This window comes from Schistocerca nitens, chromosome 7 (genome assembly GCF_023898315.1).
Source record: "Schistocerca nitens isolate TAMUIC-IGC-003100 chromosome 7, iqSchNite1.1, whole genome shotgun sequence".
Taxonomy (NCBI): domain Eukaryota; kingdom Metazoa; phylum Arthropoda; class Insecta; order Orthoptera; family Acrididae; genus Schistocerca; species Schistocerca nitens.
The window spans coordinates 611,201,349-611,223,932 of NC_064620.1; the positions used below are offsets into that span (position 1 = coordinate 611,201,349).

General features: G+C 45.4%; 1 protein-coding gene across 3 annotated transcripts in view; it reads right to left on the reverse strand.

Moving 5' to 3' along the window:
* The window catches only part of LOC126194978 (medium-chain acyl-CoA ligase ACSF2, mitochondrial-like), a 452,087-nt gene extending 440,987 nt beyond the window's left edge, over nt 1-11,100 (reverse strand). For 2 of the 3 annotated variants that reach the window (XM_049933391.1, XM_049933389.1), the window contains exon 1: nt 10,965-11,100. In XM_049933391.1, the coding sequence (XP_049789348.1) occupies nt 10,965-11,020 (56 nt within the window). In that variant the 5' untranslated portion in view covers nt 11,021-11,100. The remainder of the gene's footprint in view (nt 1-10,964) is intronic. The other variant, XM_049933390.1, reaches the window with a different exon arrangement.
* Between the last annotated feature and the right edge of the window lie 11,484 nt (nt 11,101-22,584).

A 22,584-nucleotide genomic window follows, 5' to 3' on the forward strand; every position in this document is an offset into this window, starting at 1 on the left:
GACAAGTCTGCATGACTAGATCAGAGAAGGCCTTGCGCGCAAAATCAAGGGGAAGAAAACCTGGAAGTCCACCCAAGGTCAACGAGGGCGAGAAGGGACAAAAAAGAAGAAAGTGAGACATAGGAAGAAAGGCAGGCAAGGTGCCCTCTAGGTAGCAGCCAGATGCCCCCGAAGGCAGAGAGGACCCCCATCCCCCACCACTTACCAGGGGCACCCCACACAGCAATGGCCTAGGAAAGACTACCAACACAGTCGGGGCAAGAGAAGCACAGAGAGGCAAAAGTCGAAAAAATCGAATCACGAGACGAGGGAGGAAGAGTAAAAGAACAGGTAGGGTGATCAGTAAAGGGCGCTGCGCGAGACTGGTGTCTGAGTATCTGCTGAGTGTAGGTGGCCTTGATAAGGGGACATGCTGGTTTAGATGTTGAACCGAATTAAGTAGCTTCTGTTGTTGAAGACGAGGAGAGAGAGGGTAGAACCAAGTTCGTCTGGAATAGCAATTAGTGGGCCACACAGCGTAAGCTCTCCATCTGTTGGACCAACATCAACAGTGTCGTGAGAGGCTACGGACTGTGTGTAATTTGGTCCATAACAACGGCACGGTGACTGCAGGTCGGGAATTTACGCGTCCACATCTAGTCGGTCAATTATCAGCGGAGAAAATTCATTCCAAGACCAGGACTGGAACCGGTTGGCTATGAATTGAGCTCCACTGCACAGGCGTGCGTCAGGAACCTCTGATATGGGGGAAGGTGTTAATGGTATTGCTAGTACCGTGCATCCGAATTGAATTCAGGTTTGACAAAAATAGTCAAGTGTCACAAAAGATTTTCTGATGGCGGATAGCAGTATAGCAGGATTTTTAGCGGTACTTAACTACTGGCTGGGCTACATGGGATGCAGTCTGCTTAGGACATCGGTTTAGAGTTTTACTCGTGGATACTTATATAGATCTGTTTATTAGTAAAAGATGGAAGCGAAATTACAATTCAGTTTTCCGTCTACGATGAGGCCATTATGGATGGGAGTGTAGCGAAGGAAATAGGCCATGCCTTCTCAAAGGAATTATCTCAGAATTCACCTTGAGCGATGCTGGAAAACCATGGAAATCAGATTTCTATGGCCGGGCGTGGATTTAAATCGTCTTGCGCTAACCACTGTGGTTTTTTTATTACTGTGCGCACACAGCAAACCATAGCAATGTAAGCAACTAGTGTGCATTCTTTATTGGTTCAAACAGTTTCAGTCGAGCTCTTAACATACTTTAATTCCAAATGCCTTCAACGAAAGGTGTGTTAAATACAATATTGCGGTAACGTATAATACTTTCGACACTGCAAGTTATGACCCATTTTTGCCTTTTGTTCATGACACATAATGAACTACTTACATGAATTCATTTATTTCCTTAGCGTAGTGTAAATATGTAATATCACTAAAACGCTTGTGCAAAATTTTGCGTGGTGTGGACGATTATGGAAATTAAAAGAATCCCATCAAACAGTTCATCTTAACGTCGTCCAACAGTGTCACATGCCCCCATTCCACGAAACGCTGTGCAGTAGTTTTCGACGCAGACCACGACACTGGTACGCACTCTGCTGGCCAGGAAATCCACGATATAGCCTGCCTACGCCGAAAAAAAATAATAAAAATAAAAATAAAATTACGGTGATTAAAATTTCTTGTACCAACAGAATTCGAACACACTTCCTCCAGGACGAACACCACCGCATTGTTGTGCTTTTATTATACCGATTGTGGTGCTTTTTGCATACCAGCTCACTGTGCACTTCGTACAATTTTCATCTGTGTAATAGGGGAGTGGAAAGATGCTGCACTGTACTTGCGAGATCTTCCTTCGGCTCGAGTTGACGGTCAAAGTCCTTACAGCGGATGACCTCCACGGTGAATTGCCTGGCTATTACACTAGCTGTTGAGACTCCACTCATCTAGTTAAGAGAATAGCAAGTGACTATAACGTAATAGTCAACAGTAATTCACGAACATAAATAACTTTGCAAACCATTAAAGTTTCACATAATACCATCCATCGCTATTTTTTTCATTCACATACGGCGATCCGTGAATAGCAGAGTGAAGCAGACAGGGGGAGTTTGTGAAATAATTAAGAAATCCGTTGGTTCAGAGTAGCAGCTGGTGTGAATTGATTTGGTGTGCTGCACTGACATCTGAGGACCGTGTATAGTTTTGTGATGAGCTATCCCACGATAGATTTTGTTCTCTCCGGGATGCAGTCCGCTTCCAGTCAGAAAAAGGCTGGGAGAAATATTAAGGTTTAACGTATTGTCGGCGTCGGCATCGTTAGAGAACTGAGGATGGATTGAGGAACGCAATCATCAGGCATTTGACTGAAGCAATAAAGAGAAATCGTGGAAAAACCTCATGCGGATGGCCAGACAGGGGTTTGAACCATCGTCCCCTCGAGAGAGTGTTCAGTGTCGTACCATTCCCACCACTCTCGTACAGTCAGGAACAACCCCACAGTGATACGAATTTAAGGGATAAGTAAGCTTTTAAAAGTAAAAAATGATTAATTAAATTTAGTCTAATTAAATAAGGCTATGCTGAGAGAACCAGATTAGGAAAAGAGGCACTAAAATTAGACAAGTGTTGCTATTTTGCAAATTAAATGAAGGTGTGGAAATAAGTTGGGCACAAAATGGAGATTGGCAGTAGAGAGGAAATAGCTTCCAAAAAAAGCTGAAATATACCGCCTGACAAAAAGTGGAGCACCTGGCGGAAGCGGAGGAAACAAAATAAAACTACACTGATACAGAGGGTATGTCACTTTATTTCAGTGACGACAAAGTCGAGTCGAATTTTCGAAGAACTCGGCAGTAAGAGTCCACTTGGCAGTATGACGTTGCACCTGATCGTGCCTGGATGCGTGCACGGATTCATTTGGGAAAGCTGTCCAGGTCGCGTCCTCTCTTGAGGCAAGCCAGCCCGCAGCTGTTTTCAGTGGTCTCCAGTATCCCGGATACTGACGCTGGGACGGATTTTACATCAGAGCTGGCCCGAAACGTTCCATCTGGGACTCATCCGGGGGGGTCTTGTTGGCCGTGGGAGTGCCTCAGCATCACTCAGGTCGTTCAGGCACGTGTAATGTGTGTGCGAACAGTGTCCTGTCGAAAAATGGCGCCACGATTGTCACGTGGGAGGTAACACGAGGACGCAGGATGTCTTTGACTTACTGTCGTGCCATGAGAGTTCCCTGTATCACTGCCAACCGTCCCCTGAAGTCACACCGAATGGATCTCCGCGTCGTGACTCTAGCAGTAATACCACCAAGGCACTCCTAAACATTGGAAGACAGACTTCGGCAGATCCCCATAATCGCTGGCGATGGTCATCTGGGGGTCGTGCAAAACCACGATTTATTACTGAACACAATGTGAACGCCATTAATCATCAGTCCGCGCTCCCCAGTCAAGACGCGGCCGTTTATGCTGTGGAGTTACCGGCAGCCTCCACCTGCCACCGTGACTCCCTAGTTCGTATGCTGCCGGCATCCGATCTCTGAACGTGTGATGCCTTTCACGCTCCTTGTATACCATGCCAGGCCTGGCAACAGTAGTAAGGACGAACGGAACTAACTCACTCTGGTGAGCGTTCTACTTGCGACAGAGTTGCAACTGTAATCTTACACACTCGCCGATGGTATGCACGTGCACGAAGTTACACTGACATCCAACCACGTCTTCTGCGTGCTTCGTTTGCGAACGAGTGCATACGGTTTCAAGCAAATGTCTAGCTGAGGTGAAATTTAAAACTCTCCGCCGTATACGCTGTTCGATAAAATTTCGACTGAACTACCGTATGTTGCCACGGTATAAATTCCTAAGGGATTACGGTTTCAAGCAAATGTCTAGCTGAGGTGAAATTTAAAACTCTCCGCCGTATACGCTGTTCGATAAAATTTCGACTGAACTACCGTATGTTGCCACGGTATAAATTCCTAAGGGACCAAACTGCTGAGGTCATCGGTCCCTGGACTTACACACACACACACACACACACACACACACACACACACACACACACACACGTGGGAGGACTAACCTCCGGCGGGAGGGACCGCGCAATCCGTTACATGGCGCGACAGACCGCTCGGCCACGATATTTTGACGAAATCTCCTGCCAGCTTGAGTTCTGTACTGCCATAGGTATACACGTGAAGACGACCAGATGACTGCCTCGAAATATCGTGACAGCACGTTCCAGGCATCCGATAGTTCACACGGTACTCCATGGAACAAAAAATGTTTAGCTTTATGCGCTATGACACTTCATTTACGACTCTTGTGAATCGGCTTGTAGTAGTTGTCTGTTACACCGAACCGTTTCTTCAGCGACTTACCTCAGACATCGAATGTGTACAACTGCAGAGTTTTACAGAAAAATGGCCGCGATTGGTAGTAGAACAAACACGTCTCTATATTTAAAAATCTTTTGATTCAGTTTCGAGGTAGGGTGCTTCCCTTACGTATCAGAAACGTTCTAAGGATGTGTAAGCTAGCCAACAGGAACAAGCTTGCGGAATATTTCTTCGGCCAATTTTTGGGTACTATTCGTCGATGTGGAACCCCTACTAAGTGGGATGAACCAAAGAGCGAGGGAAAATTCGAAGACTAGCTCTGCGTTCCGTCATGGACTTGTTTACTCTGCACGAAAGCTTTACCGTAACACCCGATAGGCTGAAGTGGGTGATGCCGCAAGAGACGCTATGCGACGTGGAGACTTTCTGCAAATCCCCCGAAGTCCACTGCGCGATACGAGCCACATGGGCCACTACAGCCTAAATTATACCTCGATTAAACTCGAAAAGAGAAACATTAAGAGACACACACGTACGCAGACAACCTTTCTTTCCATGAACGGATCAGGAAACAGTGCGAGGTTAAGACGCTGGACGCATATTCGAGAGGACAGCGGTTCAGATCCCTGCTCAGCCACTCAGATTTTTATTTTCCGTAGTTTCGCTAAATCGCTTAAGGCAAATGCTGCGATTGTTCCTCTGAAAGGGAGTCTGCCCGTTTTTCTCCCCATTGTGCCTTCAATTCGATCGTGTGATTCGTCTCTAATGAACTTGATGTCCTTTCCGCCATGCATCAGCAGTCGGTTTGCAGATGACAGATGAATGTTCTCTGGCATGTTCCACATCCACGAAAATCTATGAGTCTGTGACGATGAGAATCTATCATGTAACCCAAACTGAAACCGTATTCGGGAGGAGCACAGTTCAGGTCCCAGTCCAGCCGTCCAGAGTAAGATTAAAATTCCAGTAGCTTTCCTCAGCCACTACAGCCATGTCGCAACTACACCAGCTAATGTCAGTATTTTTCTAAAGCTAGCACAGTGCTCCACTGTTTACCATGGAAACATCACAGCAAAAGCCCAGACATCAGTATTCAGCGCGCTATGAATTTTCGACTGATGTTTACTGCCTCTCTGTTATCGTATTTCGGGACGGAAATCCCTCATGTCACTTTCTGATGAGACAAATAATAGTTCATTAAGATATTGTTTTCAATACCGTGCCAAATTCAACTTTCAGAAGATATTTTTCTGAGAAAACGAAATTTAATGAATGGTTAGTATTGAAAGGTCTCTGTTGGTTTCCTTTCATGTTAATTTCTTAAATCTGTTATTTACGGCATGAATTCCTCTTCTAAATTTACTGTGGTGTTTCTGACTATCTGGGAGGAGACTGAGCAGTGAAACGTGTTAGTTTTACACATAAACAAGAACGACCTGTCACACTACTACACTTTAAAACACAGTTTATATGTAATTCATGTCACACAGTCTCATACGGAACCTACATCCGCTTTCTTTTATATACTGTATATGATAAGATACTGTCATCCCCCTTCCCTTCTGTCTGAGAGGATGAATGAGCAAATGTATTTCTAGTTGAATGCTTGATGGTAGCAGGCAAGCCTGTCTGCTAGAGTACAGTAGGACCAACGTCGGAACAGGTAGCTACGCTTTGTGAAAGCAGAGAGGTTTCTATTCTTAGTATGGTCTTGTCCATCCCTTGTCATGTTGGTGTTGGAAGCTGCCTCTCTGGTCACTTCCGTTTGTATCTGTTAAGCGCGCTCGGTAGGAGCCCAAGTCAGTCTGTCCGCGGCAAGCGTCTGAAGTGGTAAGATCTCCGGCTAAGCGCGTGTCTGCTAAGTCCGTAGGACAATGGATTTCTTAAGTTCAGCCTAACTGAAAATTTAATCACCTTTATTTCAGGTTTAGCTCTAAAATATCTAATGTTATCTTAAATTGCAACGCAGTGAAATTCGAGTGTGAAGTTCAGAATATCTTCCGGTAGTTGCTTTGTCACTACTTTGTGAGTAAAGTGGAACCACGTGTTGAACAGTAACTCTAAGATCATCAATTTTAAATGCGAATGTGCATGAGATTATAGCGTCTCGTCTTGAAAATATGTTTCAATATAGCAACTTTTCTTTATGTTCGACCCACGTGGGGTGTACTTTGTGATACCAGTACCACGCGCTTATACAATTGTTTGACCCATCAGGTTAATAGTAAGACAATAGTAACCAGTTAGAGGTTTTTCTTTTGTAAATTGCGTTTCGATGTAATTTATTTTAATTATCAGAATTATTGTGGAGTTACACTCTTTATGTAAACCAAGTTGACCACATGAAGCATGTGGTGTAATCATCAAAGTAGCCCTCAGCTATTCTTTTCGGGAAGATTTCACAGAGAGTTAGTATGAATTGAGTATACCAGTGTGTGGTAATTTCATGACGGACAGGGTTGCGCCACGAACGTAACTTCTTTGGGTGAAAATTGAATTGGTTGGTTGTGGTTAATTTCCTCTTGCATATGTTTCAGCGTTCTTCGTGTGTTATTTTATGAATGCAGTGTTGTATGTAGTCTCCCAATGTTGGCTCCCTATTTGATGTGTTCCGTAAGATTACAAACTCACATTTACACAATCCTAAATAAGGCACCAGTTTAGTTATGAATCAAGTTTGATATGCTGAAATTTTAACGGAACAATGATCAATGTTAAAATAAATGTCCAAATATAAACTGATTTATTTCTTTATATATATATATATATATATATATATATATATATATATATATATATATATATATATATATAATCACCGGTTATCGTAAGATGAGTACTAAATATTATAATTAATGTTAGTCTGGTTGGGATTTTGGTAAGCTAGACTGGATACCTGGTGAAACAGTTGCGCAGTAATGCAAGGTTAACTTCCTCAGAAAGCTAACAGCTTTTAACCCACTTTTACGGTCTTGAATATCAGCACCGCTTACACCACAAATTAATGCAACAACATTACAGTATACAGTTATGTGTTTGGTTTATGACTTACATTCAGACATTGTTCTGAAAGTTCAGGTGATGGATTCCCGCATCCTTTGTTCCTTATGGTTCACGATCAGGATTCGTCAGTCAAGATCTGACAAAAGTAAGCGCTGCTAAGTGGATACAAAAACGTCACTGATTTATGAGGTCACGGTATCACAAGTTCAGATAAAAGTAACACTGTTGAGCAACTACGCCCGTCAGTATCTTCTTTCTGCAACTTCGCCGAAGGCTGCGGCAGTTTTCAGTCATTGCTGTTTCGGCGGAATGTATCTTTTTTAGATAAGCGCAGTTTCCTGCCAAATCTTTCTATTCGTCCCATTTGCAACCTCCCAGTGAACTAAGCAGTTCAAGGCCGTCAGGTGCCGAATTACCACGAACCCATATTGTATTTTATACACTGACTAATCGCTCTGTGACTTATTGGAATGCTTCCTCGCCACGATAAGTGTGTAAGTAACAGTGTGGCAACGCACTGTTTACCGCTAAAGTAACTTCAGAACCTATGCAAAGAACTCTTGCATGCATACTTAATTTGGAAATGACGTGCAAATGTATGAACTACCAGCACGTATTGATGATTCAAAAATGATCATTGGGGCTGAAATCGGCCGACTTTACAGACTTTTGCCTATTACAGACAAAGGTACAACAGCTTCTAATAACTATATATAGGCTGGGCACCCCAATTCGAAGAAACTGTATAGATGAATATTTCGTATACTAGTAATACCAGACATTATCACCAAACAGAACAGCGATCTTACGCAATTTCAAAAAAATTAAAAGATGTATACAAAACATTAGTTATCTGGATTGCAAACAATATACAACATTAAGTTTGATAACTAGTTTCCGTTTTTTCGCTCAGCCATCCTAAGATCTGAAAGAACGAGCAAAAACAAAACTGCTTCATGAATACTGACAGTCTTCAAGAATATACACATTTCTAGGAAGTGTAAAGGCATAGTGTAATGCACACAGTAAAGCTAGACAACATCACCTGCATGTATTGGTACGACGTAAGAAAGGTAAAACAGCTACGTGGACGTGCACCATAATTTTATGGCGTTACAAAAATAGGGAAGTGACAAACGTAAATAAACACCATTCTCAGACGAGAGAACCCCAAAAAGTGCTGGCTTTACCAAAGAGAAAGTGATTTTAAGTCTAGAGGGGTAAAAGAAGCAAAAAATTTAATTACAATCAACGAAATTAATCGGTTTATCACAATAACGCCATAAAATTTTGGTGCACGTAATAAGTAATAAACGTAATATGCATACCATTCCCATGTGAGAGAGAACTCTAATGAAGTGCTGGCTATACTAGCGAGAGAAGATTGATTTTAAACCAGCAGTACTAAGATGCAAACAGTTTCATTACAAATAATGGAATAAATCGGCATAAACACACAACCACGTTCACCAGACCTAATATCTCCTGATTTTTTCTTGTGGGGCTATTTAAAATATATTGTTTATGAAAGACAGCCCACAACCCGAAACGATATGGAGCAACGCATTCGAAGAGCGTGTGTTGCCATACCACGGGATGGTAACATTCTACGTTCCTGGATATCGCTAAAAGTAGGATACAGCACATTTTGTACAAAAATAGCTTAATTTGGCGTAACAAAAGAATTTGCCCACATTTTTTATCGATTTGATGCGTCTTTCTCGGATAATTCCAAATAAATCAGAGTTCTTCCCCAATTTTACTTTTTTCTCGGTTTCAGCGCCATCTGTCAATGGTTTAAAAATGTTTCAGACAAAACTTGATTCCTTTTTATGGAGAATCCGAATCTGCAACAAAAAATGGGGTTTTCCATTCAAGATTTAAAAGTTGCACCCTGCCCCACCCAAGGGGGTGGAGGCTGGAGGTCACGTGTAGTATCTTTTGGTGTCCCCTGTGAGCTTACGAACTTGTCTTACCCACTATTTTTACCCGATTTATAGTTTTCGAGATAATCTCATCCGAAACTTGAGATGGCCCACCCTGTATACATATCGCTACCCTATCACTTGTCACCTCGGTATAAGACAATTTACCTACAACATTTTTCTGTTTCTGCTTTTTCTTACAGATCTGAGGATGGTCGGGTGAAGAACCGAAACTACTCACCAAATTCAATGTTTTAAATTTTTTGCGATCCAGGGAGTGAATAATTTCCTATAAAATCTCTAAATAAATTCATATGCCGTCATAAAATGATGGAACAAATGCATCGATCGTGTTGCTACTGTAAGAGTGTAGATCCAGTTTTTATAGGTTGATGATAGTGGACGCATTTTACGGAGTATATAGTTTTGTTGGTCTCTGGTTGCTAAACAGCAGGAGTCCAGCACACACACCTCTGGATTTGGCGTTCGCCCTACGGAGGCCTTACTACTGTTGGGTGTGTTGTGTTGCCGCCACCTGCGAATGATTCAGCTAATACTGTTGCAGAAAGCATCTCTTTCGCTCACAAGTGAGGTGTAAGATTTCATTTGTACACAGGAATTTTTGCATCATCTTTATGCGTCACGGCTACAAATTCTGCGAGGGCGGAGAGCCTGAGGTCCTATGATCCGTGTAGTAAAGTTTTAATTTTTTTTTTTTTTTTTTTTTTTTTTTTAGGGAGGGACAACAGAAAAAGAAAATCACTTGAGCCTTGTGGCATAACGCACGACTCCGATGGATAAACTCCTTGGAAAAGTTTGTTTTCATTAACGTCTTACGTTCTCTAAGTGCTAGAAGCGTTTTATTTTCAGTACGACTGATACTAGTACAGATGACGGCGTGCTGAGTATAGGCTTTTTTGGAGGATCAGAGCGGCAGGAGAATATGAAAAGCAGAGAGTGCCATTTCCGGTACATATCTACCAATTCTCCAAAAGTCTGAATTTAACATAGGACAAAATCTCGAAGTCGAATGATCAGGAACTGCATATCATTCCTTCCAATCCACTTTCCTGTTAGATACTGGCCTTGCAAGTATCCCTTACCACCGCACTACTGAATGTCTGCAGCGAAGCATAAACAGGTACAATATGATGTTTCAAATGACAAGCTTCTCGTGGACAGACTACGGAAATATCCTGCGCCGCAAGAAATATTAATTCAAAACTGTTTTTCTCCGTAAAGCTTTCCTGCTTGAGCAGTAAGTGGAATGTACCTCATGAAGACAGAAAGGCAGCTGAAATTACGTCAATGAATGCGACTTAAATAAGCAGAATTTTATCAGCACTCGGCACAAAATAATCTTATCAGTTCTGCAAGAAGAAGAAAGGTCGTACGTGCTGTGAATTACGGGAGCCCACAGAGAGAGATGTTGACTGCTAAAATAAAAGCCACGCCACCGCGGATGGCAGCGACCTGGCGCCTATACACAAGTGTTTCACAATTCCTACTACGGACGTCAAGGGGCTGTAGATGGGACTACGTGGATAAAGTTTCGATAAAGGCTCCGTATCCGGAAAAGTACCATTTAGATATAAAACAAGTCCAAAGGCCGGTTCACTTCCAGATCAGAATAATTTGCTTAGGACGGGACACAAGCAGAAGGAGCGTGTGAGCGCGGATGTTTGAGTACTCACTGCCTCGCCGCGGCCCTGCTGCCGAGTACGATGACGAATCGCCGCCACAGCACCATCGCCTCTGCCTGGTGACCGCCTACTGACGCCACTTACCGCCGGCGCCTACCGCTTCTATGCTGCGGCTACTCCAGCACCGTGCAGCGGCGGCCGGGCTAACTAATCTACTAGCAGCGTGTCCGTCGCTAACTCGAGGAGAGACTGGTTTTACACACAAACAAAAAGTTTGTGTAATGTGAAAATCTATCTCTTTTTTGGTGTGTGTGGAATCTTGACTTGAAAAGTTCGCCATATGATTTAAACAAAGCTAGCTCTTAAAAATAATTTTAATAAACCGTTGGCATTTACGGTTACCGTGAATGAACATCTTTTTACGTTTGTCTATCGATAATAATGTATTCTGCGGAAAACAAAGTAAAATTACAGCACTATTTAAAATTTACATGTTAATTTGCTTTGAACAATTTATTTTGCATCGAACAAAATAAAAAACAACCCGGTAAAGAACTAAGCAACTGAACTTTAAAAAGCAAGAAAAAAAAAAGAAAAAAAAGGCTATACAAATCGTACCTGCCTGACTTCGGTTTGCGCAAACTCTTTCACTCGATTAGCGCAATTTAAGTGGTCTGCAACCTCGTGCTCCCCCCCAGGGGATCCACAACTCTTTTGAGGATACGTGTGTAGCGAGCACGGGACCCCGAGCTGATGTGGCCTTCCTTCCTTTCCGGGCTGCATACCTTCCCTTTCCGCATCCTTCCCCATCCCCCCTCTTCGCCTCCCCCCCTCACCTCCGCCTCTTTCCTTTCCTTTCTCCCCCTCTGGGGGTCTGGTTTGTGCCTACGTCTGGAGACGGACGCTTGTAAATGTACCACATTCTTCGCCTTCCTTGCTTATAAGTCTTCATCCTTCCTTTGTCCTTCTCTTTTCCTTACCTCTTCTCTCTACCCTTTTCTCTGCTGCGGCGTTTGAGACCTCTTCTTTCCTTTCCCTTTCTCTTTCTTCCTCCCTGTGCGTGTCTGAAGGCCGACCCACGCACTTCCATCCGTAGCCGGTGACGGGGTAACGCGTAATTCCCCGCCCCGGGTAGACAGGTAGGACACGTACGTACCCCCTGGTAACGGCCAGGCCCAGGGAGGGGTGATTACCCGAGCTGATACCTTCCGAAAGTGCCGTTTGGTCCCTCCGTCCGTTTGTCGGGAGGTGTGACCTGAGGTGTGAACAATCACCTAAGGCGCGAGTGCCCTCAGAGAGGGCCCCCACAAGGGAGGAGCGCGCCATCGGAGAAGCCGGTAATCATGGGGGATTCTTCCGCAATGGTTTCCTCACCTTCCACTATGTCTGCTCACAAACGTAAGTTCACTGAGTCTCAACCACAGTCAGTTCTTCCATCGTTGCACAGTTCCTTGTTGTTTCTCAGTCTGACGAAGGTCACGACTTCTCCACAGTCAACCCTTTCATTATTCAGAAAGGTGTCGACGCAATTGCAGGTCCTGTAAAGTCTTGTTCCAGATTACGGAATGGCACCCTGTTGTTAGAAACAGTCAGTGCCCTCCAGGCACAAAAATTGCTGCGTACCTCACTACTACACACTTTCCCTGTCCGGGTGGAACCGCACCGTACCTTAAATTCCTCGCGTGGAGACGTTTATACTCGCTCCCTCGATGGCCTGTCTGACGAAGAAATTCAGCACTACCTGTCTGACCAGGGCGTAACGGCTGTTCATAGGGTTACGAAAAGGGTTGACACGAACATCATTCCAACCCGCACTGTCTTCTTGACATTTGACAAAGTTCAACTCCCATCGAAAATCAAAGCAGGCTATGAGATAATTTCCGTTCGCCCTTACGTCCCAAACCCTACGCGTTGCTATCGGTGCCAGCGGTTCAATCACACCAGCCAGTCCTGTTCCAATCCGGCCAAATGTGTTACGTGTGGCAGGGATGCCCATGAGGGTGCTTGTCCACCTCCATCCCCTCGCTGCATCAACTGTATGGGTGACCACGCCGCTTCCTCTCGAGATTGTCCCGTTTTTAAGGACGAAAAGCTCATCCAGGAAATTAGGGTGAGGGAAAAGGTGTCGACCTTTGCTGCTCGAAAATTATTCGCCAGTCGACAGCCGACCGTGCCTCAGAAAGGAAAATACAGCACTGTCCTTGCTTCTCCTCGGCCAACAAAGGAGGCGGCCACGCAGACTTGCGACCTCACCTTTAGTGCCACGTCGTCATATCGGCCAGCGCAAAGATCGCCCGTTCAACCTCACCACTTTCGCCTGCCCACTCTCTGGGTCACCCTTCGTCGAGTTCTGCTAAATCTCGAGCCCAAAAGTCAGACACCAAGACTTCGAAAAAAGAGCATACTCGTGAAGAGTTTTTACGTACCCCAACTTCACAACCATCGGTTCCTCCTTCCTCTAAACATCATACTTCCAAGAAGGCTACAAAGAAACCCAGTTCCTATCCTTCTCCGCCAAGGCGTGTCCCATCTACAGCACCACCTGGCGGAAATCGCCCTCGGCCGTCTTCTGTGTCGCCGAGGCGCACTGCTGGCGGCCGATCAACCGGCCAGTCGCTGGTGGCAGGAGCTGCTCCTGACCAACCTATGGATCAGGATCTTCTGCCTTCGGCTGAATGCCATTCCATGCTGTCAGTCGCAAGCTCCGAGCAGTCGTTGAGTTGACAGCGACCTTAGTCACATTCCTCCATTTTCTGTTCACCCTATGTCCATTATCCACTGGAATATCCGCGGTATTCGGGCCAATCGGGATGAATTGTCGATCCTCTTACAATCCTACTCGCCGGTCATCTTCTGTCTTCAGGAAACAAAGCTGCGTCCCCATGGCCGCTTTGTTCTCCCTCATTTTCAGTCCGTCCGGAAGATCTCCCCTCTGTTGAAGGCACTCCAGCACATGGAGGACTCATGATTCTTCTCCATGAAACTCTCCATTATCACCCAATCCATTTAAACACTTCCTTCCAAGCTGTCGCCGTCCGTCTTTCCTTTTCTGGATACACGTTCTCTCTTTGTACTGTGTACATTCCATCGTCCACACCAATGGCACGAGCTGATCTCCTTCATCTTCTTGGTCAGCTTCCACCCCCATATTTGCTGGTTGGGGACTTCAATGCCCACCACCCGCTTTGGGGATCTCCACATCCTTGTCCACGTGGCTCACTATTGCTAGACGTCTTCCACCAAGCAGATCTAGTTTGCCTCAACACTGGGGTTCCTACATTTTTGTCTGCCTCCACGACAAATTTGTCTCATTTGGACCTTGCGGTCGGTACTGTTCCGCTAGCTCGGCGCTTCGAATGGTTCGCCCTTGATGATACACACTCGAGTGACCACTTTCCATGTGTCCTTAGACTGCAGCCTCAACAGCCATATATGCGCCCGCGACGCTGGAAGTTTGCCCAAGCCGATTGGACACTTTTTTCGTCTCTAGCGTCATTCGATGACCGTCACTTTCCCAGCGTCGACGATGAGGTCACACATATTACCGACGTTATTCTTACAGCTGCGGAACGTTCAATACCACGCACCTCCGAATTGCCCCGGCGCGCCCCAGTTCCTTGGTGGAACGAGGCATGCCGTGATGCACTACGTGAGCGGCGACGTGCTCTCCGCGTTTTCCGCCACCATCCTACTTTGGCCAACTGTATCCGCTATAAGCAGCTCCGAGCGCGATGCCGTCGTGTCATCCGCGATAGCAAGAAGGCAAGCTGGAAATTCCTTATCAGCTCATTTAACGCCTTCACTCCCTCCTCGGAAGTTTGGAGTCGGCTTCGACGGTTCTCAGGCGCGCCTAGTTTCTCCCCGGTCTCTGGGCTCAGTGTCGCGCATGACACATTAGTGGACCCCGTCGCAATTTCTAACTCGTTGGGTCAGCACTTTGCTGAGATTTCGAGCTCTTCAAATTACCCGCCAGCGTTTCTCCCGAAGAAACGTGCGGCGGAAGTGCGACCTCTTGCTTTCTCCTCTCAAAATCTCGAAAGCTACAATACTGTTTTCTCGTTGCGGGAACTCCAACATGCACTCTCTTATTCTCGCTCCTCCGCCCCAGGACCGGATGGTATCCACGTCCAAATGTTGCTGCATTTATCAACCCATAGTCTGCGTTACCTCCCTCGCCTTTATAATCGAATTTGGACCGACAGTACTTTTCCCAGACGATGGCGGGAAGCTATCGTCGTTCCTGTTCCCAAACCTGGAAAGGACAAACATCTCCCCTCTAGCTATCGCCCCATTTCTCTCACGAGTAGTGTCTGTAAGGTTTTGGAGCGTATGGTGAATTCCCGTTTAGCGTGGTGGCTGGAATCCCGCAGTCTTTTAACACCTGCCCAATGCGGATTCCGAAAGCATCGTTCTGCAGTTGACCATCTTGTTGCTCTCTCCACTTATATCATGAACAATTTTCTCCGGAAACGCCAAACGGTAGCAATATTTTTTGATCTGGAGAGAGCATACGATACCTGTTGGAGGACAGGCATCCTCCGCACACTGTTCTCTTGGGGCTTTCGAGGCCGGCTGCCCCTTTTTCTTCGCGAATTTATGGCAGAGCGCACATTTAGGGTGCGGGTGAACACTACTCTCTCCCGCACTTTCTCCCAAGAAAACGGGGTACCCCAGGGCTCCGTGCTGAGTGTTGTACTGTTTGCCATCGCTATAAATCCAATTATGAATTGTCTCCTTCCTGATGTCTCGGGCTCCCTCTTTGTGGACGATTTTGCGATCTACTACAGCTCTCAACGGACCAGCCTTCTTGAACGACGTCTTCAAGGATGTCTCGATCGCCTCCACTCTTGGAGCATCGAAACAGGCTTCCGTTTCTCTCCCAGTAAGACCGTTTGTGTTAATTTTTGGCGACGTAAGGAGTTTCTTCCGCCCTCCTTACATCTAGGACCTGTCAACCTTCCGTTTTCAGACGTCGCTAAATTCTTGGGTCTTATGTTTGACAGAAAACTGTGCTGGTCCTCCCACGTTTCCTATCTTTCGGCTCGCTGTCTGCGATCGCTTAACACCCTCAGTGTCCTGAATGGTACCTCCTGGGGAGCGGACCGAGTGGTCCTTCTCCGCCTCTATCGCGCCTTAGTGCGCTCGAAATTGGATTATGGAAGCATAGTATACTCCTCTGCTCGGCCGTCTATTCTTCGGCGTCTCGACTCTATCCACCACCGTGGATTACGTTTAGTGTCTGGAGCTTTTTACACTAGCCCTGTGGAAAGCCTTTATGCTGAGACTGCTGAACCTCCGCTGTCCAATCGGCGAGCAGTCCTTCTAAGTCGTTATGCTTGCCATCTGTCTTCCATGCCTGCTAATCCAGCCCATGACCTTTTTTTCGACGCCTCCTTTGATGTAGGGTATGCAGGCCGCTCCTCCTCCCTACTACCCCCGGGAGTCCGCTTCCGTCAACTGCTCCATTCTCTTTCCTTCCGCTTTCCTAAAACCTTCCTGACAACTTGGGGTACAGCACCGCCTTGGCTCCGTCCCCGGATCTGCCTGCTCCGTGACCTTTGTCGATTTCCCAAGGATGGTACCCCTACACTTGTTTATCGTCGAGCATTTGCTGCTCTATGTGCACAAATGACGGACGCCACATTTATTTACACCGACGGCTCGAAAACATCGTTAGGTGTAGGGAGTGCCTATATTGTTGGCGACACCCCAAATCAATTTCGGCTTCCCGACCAGCGTTCGGTGTATACTGCGGAGCTTTACGCTGTTCTCCAGGCTGTCCACTACATCCGCCGCCATCGGCGGATACAGTACGTTATCTGCTCAGATTCTCTCAGCTCTCTCCTCAGTCTCCAAGCTCTTTACCCTGTGCACCCTCTGGTCCACCGGATTCAGGGCTGTCTGCGCTTGCTCCACCTGGGGGGCGTCTCGGTGGCGTTCCTCTGGCTCCCGGGACACGCTGGTATCTGTGGGAATGAGGCGGCCGATATAGCGGCCAAGGCTGCAGTCTCTCTTCCTCGGCCAGCTATTCAGTCGCTTCCCTTCACCGATCTACGGAGCGGTTTATGTCGCAAAGTTGCTCATTTATGGCACGCGCATTGGTCAACACTTCCCCATAATAAATTGCGGGAAGTGAAATCCCTTCCTTGCGCTTGGACCTCTTCCTCCCGAACGCGTCGTCGGGAGGAGGTGATTTTAGCTAGACTCCGGATAGGGCACTGTCTTTTTAGCCATCGACATCTTTTAAGCGGCGATCCTCCCCCACTCTGTCCCCACTGCTCTCAGCTGTGGACGGTAAGACACCTTTTAATTGAATGCCCCTATTTTAATCCGTTACGCTCCCGTCTACAGCTATCGCCTGATCTCTCGTCGATTTTAGCAGATGACGCGCGCTCAGCCGACCGCGTTCTCCAGTTTATTAGTGACAGTGAAATGACGTCAGTCATTTGAAGCTTTTTTTGGGGACAACCAACCCCTTTCTTTAGTGGATTTTTAAGCCTTCCTTCTGCTTTTAGTTTCTCCAATTTTATGACATTGTTCCCATTGCTGCTGGTTTTCAATTTCGGGTTTTTACTGTTTTCCTAAGTCGCGGGCTGGGCGCTAATGACCATAGAAGTTTTGCGCCCAAAAAAAAAAAAAAAAAAAAAAAAAAAAGAAAGAAAACCTCGTGCTCAATATATATCGTTGCAAGATCACTTTTAAGTTGTTCCCTCAAGTCTAGCGCGTCAACTTCACTTGGCTCGTTGGCTTGCAAAACCGCTTGCGAGGTTTCTGCACTTTTTGTCCAGGCTATCAGGAGGCATATTCTTCAGCTTGCCGATGTCGTACAGAAAATCAAAATTATTCCAATGAGACTTCAGTCGAGTGAATCTCTCGTCCAAAAATTTGGTGACTACGTCTAAAAGATAATACAAGTAATAGAATGCAATCTTGTAACGTTTTATTGGATTCTCAATCGTCTCATCCCTTCCTTCGTAGGTAAAGTGTCTTAGCTTCTTGCTTCGTCGCCGGGTAACACTTAAAGCGGCAACGTGAGATCTTGTAGCTCTAATTCTGTGGCGAGTTCCTTGGAATCTGTCAAGAAAGACACAAGCTTTTTTCTGTTCTGCTGTCAAGAAAGACACAAGCTTTTTTCTGTTCTGCTGTCAAGAAAGACACAAGCTTTTTTCTGTTCTGCTGTTCTCAAGATATAATTTCCTACTTTCGAGCATTTACACGGCCTCAGAAACATTCACGTCGATGCTTTGGAGGGCCTTACTGACAACGCTCGTGTGAAGAAGTACGTCGTATCAGATTACCAGAGAAGTAAGGTATAATTTTTCGTTTGATTCCCAAGTGTTGTGGCTTTGAGACAGGTCAAGCCATCGGATTCTTCTGACATGTTTACAAGCGCGTCATAACTCCTCCATCTCGAAAGCTTAGTGGAGGAAGTGCATCAGTGCGGCTTTCCCACCTGGTATCACTCTGCGGTTTCGTCAGGTTAGACAGATAATACTCCAAGACATCCCAGCGTCGAGTGGAGGACGAGAAGAAATCGTTCAAGGTCTTCACTGTCGCAAACATGGAAAAAGCATATTGAGAAGACATAGCGGAATCAGTTAGAACAAGATTCAATGAGTGACTGCTACATGATACACAGAATGGTCTCTTATTCTTATCTGGATACCACAACGCTTTTTCCTTCCCGTTCACTCCTTTCGTAACCTTGACCTCTCATACCAGGCGGTTATAATTAAACTTCCTCTATTTAACACATTATAACACAGAAACTAATTACTGTACGAGAACCAAACTTGGTAGCATTAATGTCAAGGACGTGGGGAAGAGAAATAATGCAGAATAAATTCAACCGAAACACTTTTAATGTGCTGCTACGGCACATCATACAACTACGTACCGGTACCATTACAAAAGATGCTCAATATGGCCGCCCATCAACGTCCAGAAGAGTCTGAAAGGGCAAGACTGCATTCTGCACAGCAGAACGAAACATGTCAGTAGATATGCTGGCTACCTCCCTTGATATGCTGCGCTTCAGATCAGCATATGTATGAATGTTCCCTGGTAAACCCAGCTTTTCGTGGAGCCCCGCAACGAGGAATCTCAGAGAGTGATCGTGCCGGCCAAGCATTTGGCAACGATCGGCTGATCACTCTGTCGTTTCCAAATTTGTTTCGAAGAAGCAGGTGAACTTACCGAGCGGTGAGCTGTGGGCCCCATCTTGCATGGAAACTTTTCAGTTCAATGCGTCTCTCTCCTGTGAGGCGGGTACGACATGCTGGCGAAGCATATCGCAATCACGCTGGCCAGTCACGCTGCACGTCTTTGGTCCTCGAGCGCCAGTCTGTTCAAAAACAGAATGGGCCAATGATGAACGTAGCCGATAGAGTGAAACGTTCAGCATACAGAGAAACTTCATGTACAGTGACTGGAGGCGAAGATTCCCACACTCGGAAATTGTGTGTGTTCACCTCATCCTTCAGAGAAAAATGAGCTACGTCTGTCAGTAGGATGGTTCAGGGCCAGCGCTAGTCAACTTCAGTCCTTGCCAGAAAGTGGAGAGTGAAGTCAATACGCCGTTGTGCGTCCTGTGGTGCAAGCTGCTGTAAAATGTGGATCTTTTGCGGATATGCTTTAAGAACGGTTCGATGCACTTTCCGTAGAGTGCACCACGGGATGTTCAACTGTCGTGACACAGCATGCCCACTGCCTGACGATAGGGAATTGCGCGCAGCGTTGTCTGCCATAGCAACAGCGGTTTCGTCAACCACCTGTGGTGCAGCCGGTCTTTGGCCTGCTCCCGGAGCGACGCCCAGTTCTCGAGTTGATTCGAACTACTTCACCATGCTTCGCACAGCAGGTGGAGAAAGAGCCGGCTATTATCGAAGTGCAGCTGCAGCGTTACTGTTGTTTTGACGACACAATTTTACCAGTAACGATCTGCTCCTTTTGTCCAAGCTCGCGTTGACACGCCAACAAGTGCACTGCGACTGGTCAGGTGTGTGAGGCGACGAATCACGATGAGTGACCACGGCACCTGGTGGCCATAGTTGGAACCGTACGGTGGCGCTGTGGCGCGCGGCAATGGTGCACCCCATACTCTGGACGCCAGTGCTACCAACTTTGTTACTCGTACGGTAATTAGTTTCCGTGTTATAACGTGTTAAATAGGGAAAGTTTAATTATACCCAACCGGTATTACACAACGGGACTTTTTTTTTATATTACCAGAACTGAAGTACGACCTAAGTCAAAGTGGAGCTCGAGGAATCGGGGACTGGAATAAATCGCAGCAGATGCTCGCGAATTCGGACATCGTATGCCCCTTCGAATCGTGTCTCCTGGGCAAGCGTACCACAACTGTCATCTGCTCAACGTTTGAAATATCTGGTGTGCAACACAGAACGATACTGTAATAATTTGCAGGTTTAATCATTAATAAAATGTTGTTGGTTGTAGATGACCCATTAAGATGAGTTGCTTCGTTCTGCGTGGTTTTTTCCGAGATAATGATGACCCTTGTTCTCCCCTTGCTTTGTTTTGTGCAAGTGTTCCATCATCACAGTGTCGAGCTTTCTGAGTAACTGAACAAGTTTCAAGAGGTTTTCGTCGTCATGCTGAAAGTGTTTCTGTACTCCCTCTCAAAGGTAGGCATTGTTGACCCAGGAAATGTATTATCGCGTAAATGCTGAAGAACTTTTTCCGATGTTCGCTTTCAGAATTCCATAACCTTTGATGATGGGCGTTGACAGACCGTTAATTTCTCAGTACTTCCGGAAACACGATCCACTTTTTGTGTAAATTCAAATGCTCGGTAGGCTTCCCATGATTTTCGAGATAAGAAGCAAGGTGCGGCCAGTCGCTTATACCGTTCTTTGCGAGTCTTACAGTAGATTACGAAAAACGTTTGCAACAAAACCAGATGACACCATCGTTTCTCTATGAGTGTGCCAACCAGTGTCTGTCTGCTTTTTCTACAGTATTCAAAGAACAGCTGCAATGCACAGGGTTGAAGCGCCCATTGTCTGCGTTTTCAGGACATTCTTCAACTTCTTTAATGCGCCCAGGAGGACCTCGCATCACCAAAGTCTTTCGTAAGCAATCGTTAATTTCCGACCATCTTCCGCGATATGAGTCAATTGTGTCTTCAAGTTTAGACTCACCTTCAATCTCATCTGCAGTGGGACCTCCGGAGCTGACGTCACTCCGGCATTTTCCGAGTCGGCTCGACTGATTTCACTTCTGTCTGATGTGTCGTTCTCGGAGTTTCCCTCATAAGGCAGGTCTGCAGTCGGGTGGAGACCTGTTGACCGCGCCGGCCATGGTGGACGAGCGGTTCTAGGCGCTACAGTCTGGAACCGCGCGACCGCTACGGTTGCAGGTTCGAATCCTGCCTCGGGCATGTATGTGTGTGATGTCCTTAGGTTAGTTGGGTTTACGTAGTTCTAAGTTCTACGGGACTAATGACTTCAGAAATTAAGTCCCATAGTGCTCAGAGCCATTTGAACCATTGTGAACCTGTTGACCGTCATTTGGATGGCCCCTGTTGTATTCTGTGGTCACAGGGATTTTCTCGTCAGCTTTGTGGGAGCGTCCTGAAGATGAAAACGCAGCTTCAGTAGCTCCACTAGTTTCTTCGGTCTGTGGTTCAGCATCCATTTTTCCACCCTCAACGCTATTGGGTTGTTCTCTCTCTTTGGCTTGAAATATCGTTGTAGTGCATCCTTTTGATTTTTATCGTCTTCTTCCTTAAGAGTCCGTCTTCCCCTGTTTTCACTGCCAGACAGTGTTTTTCTCCCATCGGACATGTCTCTACACCGCCTATGAAATTAACTGTTGATGTTGGTTTTTTTTAATTACCTATCTTTATTTGGCTTTCCTCGTCTCTGCTTCACCCATTTCTTCCACTAAAAAATTAAAGAAAAATAGCAAGGAAGCGGCCCTGGTCTAAATATAGGAATGATTCCATCACTGGTCTCGTCAAGCAGAGAAATCCTTTTCCTTTTTGCACTCATTGAGTTAATTTCAAATTTCATCGAATCCATAGAATTTTCTTTCTACATTACTAATTAGGCCTTCGGAATTTATGTAAACTGGGGTTCTGGCAGTTCTCAGAAATCATTTTTTTCTGGATTAAAATTGCATGAACTCTTACATTAATAAATAACTTCAGAGTATTATAGAACTTAATACTGCGAAATATTAATGACTAAAAGTCAAAATTTATACAAGGCGCGATTTGCAGTTCAGTCAACAAAATGAATAACTTGTTTATACAACTATTTAAATTTAAAATTCCATTCAAACAACTAGGTTGCCCATTCTGATTTTACCATATTTTTTCTCGAAAAAAAATACATGCACACAATCAAGGACACATGTTTTTCAATGAAATACTTCAAAAAAAATATTAAGACTCTAACAAGTTACATCTTTGGTTGATTGGAACTAAACGAATCTGAGAAATAATTTATTCTTGGGAAAGTTTTAAAGGTAATTTTACACACACACACACACACACACACACACACATATATATATATGTATATATATATATATATATATATATATATATATATATATATATATATATATCTGTGTGTGTGTGAAACATAAAGGGGAAGCTTAGTTACCACACCTCGTAAAGTTCTTGACCGATTTACTTCCTATT